Raw genomic sequence first — 11,164 nt, 5'->3', positions numbered from 1 at the left:
ATCAAATTTAGATAGATAAAGATTTTTTAATATATATATAGTGTAACTAAATTTGAAAGATTATGCTTTGAGGGTATTTTTGGAATACAATAATTAATCTACACGCATAGTAGGTATGATTTGCCAAAAAATGTTGTTAATTCTAAATTCTGCCAAATATCCAAACAAAACCTAAAAATTTGCTATATTATCAAATTTTCGCTATAAATGTATAATATCGTAGACTATGTAAAGATCATTCTTTTTTCTTTTTTTGGAAATGTGTTTACCATAATTAAAGTATTTTTACTTCTAGTAATTGTTCATTTTATTTAATCAAAGTCATTGGTATCTTCAAAGGTAAATTCATATTTTCACCCGAATTGTATTACCCTATATATATATATATTACTCAATTATTGACGTAGATATTAGCTTTTTTTCTTTGAATTCAACCATTTACAGCATGGGAAATTCGATTTTTTTACGAGGATACATACCTTATGTCAGAAAATTAGCTAATTATAAACATAGAATCACAAATTGATGTTTGGTGCTTTTGTTAATATTTGCATATTGTTACATTGGTTATTGTTTTCTTCCTACTTCAATAGTAGGGAATGAAAATTTAAACGAGTATATGTCCATTTATTGTTGAGATATACTCCTCGTTATAATACAGGTTCAAAATCCTTATATTTTAGATAATGATATAATTTAGTTTATGAAGTACATATTATTTTCTAAAGCATAAGAAATAAGGATTAAGAGTTCGCTTTTAATCTAAAGATGTTTATCTTTTTTTTTTCCGAGTACAATGAAGAAAGGACAAACAAACCAACAAAATATAAGCATCGTTAAAGTGAGCATAACTCAACTGTCATATGTTTTAGTAACCACAATGTATGTGATTTGAAAGGAGGTATTCGACCCAAATTTTATTCCAACCATTTCAAAGAACATGAGAGACAAGATTGTAGGCCTCTTTGTAACAATTACATTTATATTAAACAAAACCATTGAAACTAGTCCATGAAAGTGATGTAATGCTTAAAAATGTGCAAAAATTTACAAATTTACTTTTAATTAGGACCTAATTATGAAAGTTAAAAAATTGTGGAAGTTTAAAGTTTATACTGTCAACTTTCCGATGTTGGACCCCACTAATAATGCAAGTTTTAGTTGTCTTCTATGTATTAAATTCATTATAAAAAAATCAAATTAGGTCTAAAAGTTAATTATAAAGTGTATGACTTTATCGATAATTATAATTAATAAAAAATTAATAAAGTTTTGTTTTTCTTAAAACAATCATCATATGTTAAAGGTGGTTAGTTAGTTGTTATTCGTGTTTTTGTTAGTGTGTTGATATTTTTTTTTGAAAAAGTTGTTATAGTGTTAATATTGTTCCTAAGGTAAATTACATTTTTGGTCCTTGAAATATCTATTTGGTCCCGATTCAAAACATAATACTTTAGGTTCTGTTTGATAATTACTTTATTTTTTATTTTTGTTTTTTAAAATTAAGTCCTCCAAATTTTTTTCCTTTATATCTACTTTTTACCAATAGTTTAAAAAACAAGTCAAATTTTGATGACTAAAAAAAGTAAGCAAAGTTGTTTTTATTTTTGAAATTTGGCGAATCCAACCATTGTACTTAACAAAGACGCAAATCATGATAAAAAATGTGGATGATATAAACTTAATTTTTAAAAACAAAAACAAAAAAAATAGTTAACAAACGAGATCTTAGTCTTCGGAGTTTGAAAAATAGTTCTAAATGGTCCCGAGACTACTTTGACTACTTGTTGACTAACGGTAAGATAATGTGGTGGGTTAAACGATGACTAAGCTAGCTGATTTGGCAAAAATATATGAATTTAATATTTTTGTTTTTACTGATGTGGCCTTCTTTTTCCATCCCTCTTTTTCAACCTAGCAATGACACCATCGTTTTTAGTTGCCATTCTCTCCTTCTTCTTCGTTCAGTTTTGTACGTGGGTTTTCTTCAACTTGTTCAAAAAACTTGAAATTGATGGTTAAAAGATAATCATTCACCTCATAGGAGAACAAAGATGAGTTAATACATGTTTAAAGGAAAGAGGTATTTTCTACTGGTTGTTGGTAAAAAAAAAAATTAGTTAAAGAGAAAAGGCTTTAGAATACATTTCTTGAATGTAAAGACAAAAGTGATTGTGAATTCTCTGTGATCTTTTGTACTATCTTTGAAATAAAACAAATTACTTCTTCAAAAGTGGATGTAAGCGAATTACTCATAAACTCACTGTTGCTTCATCCTTCTTCAATTTCTCTTCTCACATTTTCTCGGTTGTTGTTCATCTTGAGACTTTTCTCTCTGTAGCATGCAATAGTTTTTTTTTCATTTTGAAACTGAGAAAATAAAGAAAGGCATTTCGTTTTGGTTAATCATTGAAAAAGTAAAGACAAATTTTGCCAACACAACTTTTCGCTCAATTTTTCTTTACATCGAAGATTGGAAATTGTGTTGCTTCAAGTGTTATGCTGTATTGTGCATTATGTTACACATTTTGGGTGCACTCGTCTACGAATCTGAATCGAAGGCATAACTTTTTGTTTCTTTTAATTTTCTCTGTCTTCTCCCTCTCCTCCTTTTAGATGGAAAAGAGATGGGCTGCCCGCGTTCTTCACTGGACAACACACGGCAACAACTGAAATGGCCGCTCACTAGGTTGAAGGAGGAGACGGTGAAGAGAGATTGGAGAAAGGCCATATCAGTAAATATTTTGCCAAATCAGCAAGTTAATTCATCACCGTTAGTCAACAACCATCAAAATAGTTTTAGAAACCATTTAGATACCAAATAGACATCGACTTTAATCCTCAGGGACTGGAAGGGTGTGTTTTACCACAGTTTTAGATACCAAATAGACATCGACGTTAGTTTTGCAATTTTCTTCTCCTTAAAGCATAAAGCACAATAATCTGGCAGTCTTTTACGTAAATTGTAGGCTCTCGCTTGAAATTTTTTTCATTCTATTGCATGTACAAACCAGATGATCAAATGCATTTGATACATACTCAACTCTATAAAAATGATGATTAAATAAAAAAAATGTCATTAATTAAAATCAAATGGATATACCAAATGCACAGCCCGTGTTAAACAGACCACTGCCTTCCTCTGCAAATAATTCAAAATGACTTGAAACAAAATGGTGAAGAAAACGAGAGGAAAAAAAACAAGAAAAGAAAAAAGGAAAAGGAAATTGATGTTTACTAAAAAATTGGGTTTGCCGTAAAAAGTAAGATGTGGTTTTGGGAACTGGGTTTGTGGTATAACTCTAAATGTGAACTAGAGAAAGAGAGATCTCTAACTGCAGCCTACAGGTTCAGGTTCGTCTTACTCGTCTGTCACGCACCCTTTGGATGCCGCTTGCACATTCTTGATGTACTGAAAACGAAGAACGATTTGGATAAAATTTTTCTTTATAAGAAAAGAAAATGTTTCAGACATGTGAATCATAGAGATGGTATGACACGAACCTTGTAAAGAACGCCCCTAGTAGCCTTGTATGCAGGTGGAATCCACTTCTTTCTTCGTTCTTCGATCTCTTGATCAGATAATTGAACATCGATTCTCCGGTTCTGAACATCAACATTGATGATATCGCCATTTTGAACCAACCCGATTGGACCGCCATCCTGGAAAATGGATACAGAAAAGCACTTAAAAACTTTATTTGACCAAAGAGGGGACCATAAGGCCAGGAGGAAAAAGAGAGATCGCATTAGGTCTAAACTTAATTATTACATTCTTCATATCAAATGTTTTTGCGAAACTCTGGTTCTCATTTTGTGTGCCAACAAGACAACCATCATGACGATTATTGCAACAAATATATTTCCATCATCAAAAGAATTTTCTTATTTCAGAAGTGGTTTCTTCTAGGACTAGAACTGTTGATATATTCTAGCAAAATATTTACAACAATGCAATGGTATAATGGATAAAAGACCAAAAAAATTTCTTCCTTTGAAGGACCCCATTATTTGTTCAAGATATTACCGAATATCGAGTTGTCACATTGAGACTCGTCTCCTGCTATTTTTCGAGGATCCCACATTGAAAAGACCAAAGGACTTCACGCTCTTTATAAGATAAATGGGTTACTTATCTCATTGCACAAAGAACTCCATATTATCTTAATATGGTTCAGAGCTCATGAAGCTATGAAGCTTGAGTGAGTATTTGGTCAAAAACCAAAACTGAGATCTGATTCAAGAATGGTAAACTAAAAGAAGTACCATTTTGAGGAGTATGACAAGAATCCCACATTAGAAAAATCAAAGAACCTCACCCACTTTTTAAGATAGGTGGACTACTTCTTTCATTATCGATTGGTTCCATGTTATCTAATACTATTATCAATGAATGCATAAATCTTTGAACTCTCTCTACTCTAAGCTTCTACTGTTTAGACGAAGTTCAAGAATTTAACAAAAGTGAGAAACCAAACGCACCAATGCTTCCGGGCAGATGTGACCAACCACGAAGCCATGTGAACCTCCAGAGAACCTACCATCGGTCAGCAATGCCACTTCCTGTAGATGTCAATGGCAGTGTAAAGATCAAGTTGACTTCAGAGAAGATGTCATCTTCTTTAACTTCGAATGACTTTGACAACAATTATTTACAAATTAAACAAAAAAAAAAAAAAAAATCTAACATGAGTTTAGAGTTCAAACACGATACCTTCCCCAGACCTGCCCCCATTATTGCACTAGTCGGTGTTAACATTTCAGGCATCCCCGGTCCCCCTTTAGGGCCTTCACCTCTAATGATCACTGTTCTCCCCTAAGGAATTAAAAATTTTAATCTCAATTACAACATACAAAAAAAATGTGTGGATAAACACGTGCTTAGCATCCTCTCGAATTTGTGTATATATGCATGCGTGTTATGTATAGATATGTGCACTACTAAAATTTAACTATTCCATAAATTTAAGGGATAAAGACTTACCGTTTTAATGTCTAAATCTATGAAACCTGAAAATGAGAACCCTAAAGTCGTACCATTTATATTTGGAAAACTCATAAACGGGATATAGAAAGGATTTACATAACCTATCATTAGTAATAGTACGAAAATATATGCACGTCAACTTATGTACCATGTGGAATTTGAAACCCCTAACTAAGAATTGCATGCAGATATAAGATGAGATTATTAGCCAAAGAGAGAAGCCAAAACAACGATACATCACATAAGACTGACACTTTTGCAAAGATAACAGTTTGGAACTTGGTCGTAAGGTGAAAAAGAAAGGGAAAAAATCGTGAGCGTACCTTAAAACTCGAGGGATCCTTTGTTATAGCTGCAATCATCGATTCTTCACCTTCAAAAACAAGAGCAGGACCTGCAAAACAGATGTTTTTAGGTAGAATGATTTGTTTCCAGAAAATTTTATTACCATTCTTTACAAATATCTAGTAAGTTATAAGAATTTGGTTCAAAATCAGAAAAAGGAAAAAACTTGCTGGATTGATAAACATTGCGGAGGAGGGGATTGCTTCATCCCTTTAACCCTAAGGTTGTGTTTTCTGGCTTCGGCCTTTTGCATGAAATCCTTTGTTTATTATCACGAGAAAGAAAGAAACAATGGTCTTTTAAGAATTTGAGTAAAATCTGCAATTCATCTGTAACACCTAGACCTACCAACCAAAGACACAGGCAGTAGAGAGTGGCACAGAGGTACAAGGATGTACGTTCTGATAAGCGATGAGATTCAGAACCACAATACAGCCAGTTTTCTCGCCCAAAAAAAAGGAGGGGGCCAAAACAGCTGTTAAATGAAAAGTATTTTCCTCCTTTTTTTTAAAGAAAAGAAATTCACGGTAGCTTCTAATCAAAATTTAACCATAAATGACATTTCTAGTTCATAAAGCATCTTGAAAATTCAATAAACAGTACCAGAGAAATATAGCCCCTCCTTGCCAGTAATCTTAGCTACTGAACCCTCAGGAGCAAGATTTCCATATAATATTTGAAGGTGCCCTGTTTTCTTGATGGGATTCTCCAAAGGTTTGATAATATCCTGCATCCAAAGCAGAAGAAGAGATAGTTATTATGAAGTGTTCCTTCAGATCTTCACCTCTATTGTAGTCAAAATTCTTTGAATTTTGGAACTTTTGGAAGGGATTATACTTTTTTATGTTGGGACACGGGTGACGAAGCTGAACCGTAAACCAGAAACAAAGATCCACGGATACTTAAATAGTTTAGAAGCATGATTTAATTTCTGAAATCATGGATGTAATAATATCAAAGCCATCTTACCTGCCCTTCAGATAGAGGTAGGAAAAGTTTAGCATTTTCAGCCAGCGTCTTTCCCGTGACTAAAAACAAAAACAAAAAATAAAAAATAAAAAAATAACATCAATAAAGGAAATCACTGAAGTAAACTCCAAATCCCATGGTCGTGTTAGCCAAAATATACCAGTTATACAATCTCCATCTAAAAGTCCGTGCTCCAACAGATAGCGAATGACTGCAGGTGTTCCTCCAATCTATCAAAACAAATGTTCAATGCTTATCAAGACACGATGGTGACAGTATTGTACCAGTACATGCTACAGCTGATCAAAAGAAACCTAGTGGTAGCATTTTATATGACTGGCAATGAGATGAAAATAAAATCCAGACCTTGTGAATGTCCTCCATCACATATCTTCCACTAGGCTTAAGATCGGCAAGTAAAGGGACCTGATCGCTAACCTTCTGAAAATCATCAAGGGTTAAATCCAAACCAACAGACCTGCCAACAGTTGTGCCATTAGCCACAGTGGTATCTACAATAAAGGAGTCAAAAGTCAACGAATAATTTTACATCAAGCTCTCCTCTCCTCACCTTGCTATAGCAATCAAGTGTAGCACTGCATTAGTGGAACCACCCAAAGCCATAACAACAACCATTGCATTTCGTAGTGATTTTTCAGTAATAATATCCCGTGGTTTCAAATCCATCTTCAATAATTCCAGAAGATATTTTCCAGCTAAACGGCATTCGTCTATCTTCAGTGGATCCTCAGCCGGTGTTGATGAGCTTTAGAAAATGTGAATCAGATGAGAAATAACATAAATCTTGAGAATGTCTTCCCAGAGCTGCACACCAAACTAACGTCGTGGACTGGAGATATATCTTACCTGTAAGGAAGAGACATGCCCATAGCTTCAATAGCAGATGCCATTGTGTTAGCTGTATACATACCACCACAAGCCCCAGCCCCTGGGCAGGAGTTGCGGACAACATTCCTCCTCTCTTCATCACTTATTGACCCGCTAACATATTCTCCATATACCTAAGTGTCAATAATTACAAAATGTGAAAGGAAATTTGAACTTTTGAAGAGCAAATTTGACGAACACAGTTATTAAGATTTTTTTTTAATCAAATGTCATCGACATATATAGCCCAGGCCAATATCATGAGCAAACATATTCAAATAACCAACTTTCTATTTTCTTGAGTTTCTTAAAGATGAAAATTCACCACGTTCAACATTCATTTTTGTTTTTATATGCCAGCAAACTTTTATGTCTGTACTAAATCCGGGAGTTACATGCTTATGCAGACCCAGAGTGATTGTCCCCGAAATTAATGTTGTGTTAAAAAATATTACATATTCATCATGAGATTTTAATGCATAAATGACTCACTGTGAAAAGATAATGAATGCTGAGATTTTAAATGAAACTTTCTTACATTTTGTTTTCAATAAGCACATACCTGAAATGCAGACACTATGTCATATGTATGGCCTTGAAAATGACCAGGCTGCAGACAAAAGCAACAGAAAAGAATATTAAATTACAAACAACTTTAAAAACTTACACTAATTAGCTTGGATTCAAATAAGGACAAAATACTAGTGTCTTAGAAAAAGTAGGGAGATGATAAACGCATGTTGGCATATCTATAGCATGTAGATGTATGCATCTATAAGCAACAAACTCATTACGATATTTCCCTAAAATGTGAAGGCTCTCAAAGTGATCATCTTCTGTAGTTCTATTCTGATAAAGATGGTGAGAGAAAAGTGAAATGAATCAAGAGTCAAGATACAAATGGAAACACTCCATTGTGGTAAATTTAATACAGACCACGTAGAAGTGAATAACTTTTAGCAGGGTTTTAGATGGAAAACATGACACCAGCTTCTTGATAAACATAAGATTCAATCTAAGAAGCCCAGACACTTACATTTGGCTAGCATGTCTGTGTCCAACACGTGTCAACTTGACACTCCAACACTTGTTGGACACGTATCGATCACTTGTGCAACAAATATATTAGACATGCATAGAGAATTTATTGAGTATACTAAAAAGGCACATATACAACAATAATAATAAATTTTGAGTGTAAAATATATCAAACTAAGTTTTTTAAGCATATAAATGCATTGACCTATTTACTTTGAATTTTATTTTACTTTTTTGTATAAAAATGAGATATATTTCTTAGAAAGGCATATTTTCATAAATGTGTCCTTGCTATGTCATGTCCTAGATTTTTTTTAAAATGGCGTGTCACCATGTCCGTGTCGTATCCACGTCTCATATTTGTATAGGTGCTTCTTAGGATTGAAATGAAATATTATATTCAAGTCATGGATATGAGTAAAATCCAAGTCCCAACCTTGATGGTTCCACCATAGACCATAATACTTGGTCGATTCAGCCTACCCATCGCCATTATTGTACCTGGCATCTGTAGAATAGCCAATTATCAGCACAAAATTGTAATGTGGATAGAAAAAATACCTAAAGCTCTTCGCGGTGTTTTTTTTCCCTTTGTAACTTGACTTTTAACTCTTCATGATACAAAATATATTTCCTTTTCCAAAAATTAAAATAAAGTAAGAACAGCATGCTAGTGAAACCGAAAAAGAAAAATGAAGCCTGTGCCTAAACAAGATCACACCCGGTTCAATAAGGTCAGTTTTGCAGACATATAACTAATCTTTGTTCAGGGGTTTCTTTTTTTTTCTTTTTTTTTTTCTTCCTAACCTCCTAGATCGAGCTCAATGATTCTCGATAAGGACCCGATAGATAAATTCTTGTGATTATAAAATTCATGTTTATTTCCTAACATCGTTCTTTGTTTTCCAGTCTAATTTAAAAAACGAAATTAAGATCATGGCCAAATTTTGAAAACTAAAAAAAGTGGTTTAACATTTTTTGTTCTAATCTGACTAAGATTTCAGGAGAGAAAACCTAAACAAAGAAACCGCATGCACTATAGTTTTTATACGGTTACAGAAAACAGAGAACAAACTTTAACAAAGAGGCTTAATCGATCAGGAATGACATAAGCAAAACAGAGAAATGGATGGGAAAGAAGGGAGAGGGGGGTGAAGCAATTGAAATTGCAAAACAAGTCCTCAAATACGAGTAAGCAAGATAGAAGATTGTCAGATTCTGTGCCGAAAACAGCCAGAAAAAGGGAAAATTTTAGATAAAACTCACATTCTTATCACAGCCAGGGATGGAGATGTTCCCGTCGTACCACTGAGCACTCATGACAGTCTCGATGCTATCCGCAATCAAGTCCCTTGACTGCAAGCTATAGCACATGCCTCTGGTCCCCATGGAAATGGCGTCACTGACACCGATCGTGTTGAACCTAAAGCCAACCATGCCGGCTGCTTGAACTCCATATTTGACAGCCTCAGAGAGCTTCAACAGATGCATATTGCATGTATTTCCCTCATACCAGACCGACGAAATCCCAATCTGAGGCTTATTGAGATCGTCGTCGGATAGACCGACGCCGTGGAGAATCGCCTGAGAGCCACCCTGGGACTTCGGCTCGGTAATGCGAGAGCTGTACTTGTTGAGCTTTTGAGTGGTAGTGGAACTAGGAGATGGAGAGTCTACAGACACCGAGGGAGGCGGAGATTGTGTAGTGACATTAGAAATCGAAGCACTGACAACGAGAGGACGGCTTCGTTGGACATTGGTAGAGACAGATGGTGAAATTGTGATGAAGGGGATGGCGCGTGGTGAAGAAGATATGATTGCCGATTGCATTTTGGCGCCAGAAAGAGGCGGCGGCGGCGGCGGCGGCAGAATCAGGGTTTAAGGAGGTTATGGCAAGTTGGCAACAGAGAGGGAGAAGAGCGTTTACTCTGAGAACAATAAGAAGAGTGCTGACATCGAATATCAGTAAACGACAAGTCGATAAAATGTTAATCCCATCTTGTGCTTTGTGAGCGGTTTCTCTTTTTTTCTTTTTTTCTTTTTTCTTTTCCTTTTTTAATACAATTCCTTCTTTTTTCTAAAAATGACAAAAACCACTCCTACTATGGTGCTATTAGTTTAACATTTTTTTCCCGTTACAATCAACCCCTCAAAAATTTTCATTTAATTAATGGCCTCTCTTTTTTTTCGATATCCAATTAATGGCCTTTTAAACTTTGCAACTTTACATTCAAGTCCTTAAATAAAATATGAAGAATTTCTATGGTCGAACCTTTTCTTTTAATAATTAATCAAACAAAGTTGTTTTTCTCTATATAACTTTTAGAACTATAATATATGTTTGATTGAAACAACCCTTTGTAATTTGGGGTGATTTATACATTTTACAAAAGAAAATTATGTTAAATGATTAAACTACCAAAAATATTTATAAATAATAGTAAAATATTATAATCTATCTACAATAGACTACTATTGGTACTATCATAACACAATAGATAAAAATAGTAGTTTATCGTAAATAGACAGTAAATAATTTAATTAACACATTTGTAAATCTATAGGTGAATTGTTAAATGGATAGTCAATTGTAACAAACTTCTATAGTTTGAGAGATTTCTTTTTTCGTCTTTTTCTATTTCCCTTATTTATGTGCTATTATTGTGGTTTTAAAATAACACTTGAATTTTCATTAAAACAATCATTATGAATTTAGATTTGTAACATGAGTAAACTCTATCAACCCAAAGATTTTCAATCACTCACTCTAAATATGGTAAAAAATCATTCAACTAAAAAAAGATAGATCGATAATAACTTATTATTAGAATACTGATGTGTAAAAACTTAGCCACCATAATTCAGTATTTGAATATCCATATATAATATTGAACTACAAACTAGAATCTAAATGAAAATGAAATGATAGAAAAGAGT

General features: G+C 33.8%; 1 protein-coding gene across 1 annotated transcript; it reads right to left on the bottom strand.

The window, feature by feature from the left end:
- Positions 1 to 3,015: 3,015 nt before the first annotated feature.
- Positions 3,016 to 10,199, bottom strand: LOC120091073 (dihydroxy-acid dehydratase, chloroplastic). Its single transcript, XM_039048892.1, has 14 exons — positions 9,494 to 10,199; positions 8,664 to 8,735; positions 7,752 to 7,799; positions 7,169 to 7,323; positions 6,873 to 7,067; positions 6,668 to 6,779; positions 6,462 to 6,531; positions 6,302 to 6,360; positions 5,936 to 6,059; positions 5,311 to 5,381; positions 4,715 to 4,816; positions 4,483 to 4,563; positions 3,505 to 3,663; positions 3,016 to 3,412 (listed from the first exon to the last, which is right to left on the bottom strand). Exons 1-14 carry the CDS (start codon positions 10,055 to 10,057, stop codon positions 3,362 to 3,364), a joined length of 1,863 nt encoding a protein of 620 aa, XP_038904820.1. The 5' UTR covers positions 10,058 to 10,199; the 3' UTR covers positions 3,016 to 3,361.
- Between the last annotated feature and the right edge of the window lie 965 nt (positions 10,200 to 11,164).

This window comes from Benincasa hispida, chromosome 1 (assembly GCF_009727055.1).
Source record: "Benincasa hispida cultivar B227 chromosome 1, ASM972705v1, whole genome shotgun sequence".
Classification (NCBI taxonomy): Eukaryota; Viridiplantae; Streptophyta; class Magnoliopsida; order Cucurbitales; family Cucurbitaceae; genus Benincasa; species Benincasa hispida.
This window is presented reverse-complemented; position numbering and strand designations above follow the sequence as displayed.

Excerpts from the sequence above, each read along its gene's own strand:
- LOC120091073 (XM_039048892.1), bottom strand. The coding sequence starts at position 10,057 with ATGCAATCGGCAATCATATCTTCTTCACCACGCGCCATCCCCTTCATC. Across the intron at positions 6,532-6,667 it reads TGATGGAGGACATTCACAAG|ATTGGAGGAACACCTGCAGT; the intron begins GTCTGGATTTTA and ends TTGTTTTGATAG. Across the intron at positions 5,382-5,935 it reads GGAGGGGCTATATTTCTCTG|GTCCTGCTCTTGTTTTTGAA; the intron begins GTACTGTTTATT and ends TCTGTTTTGCAG.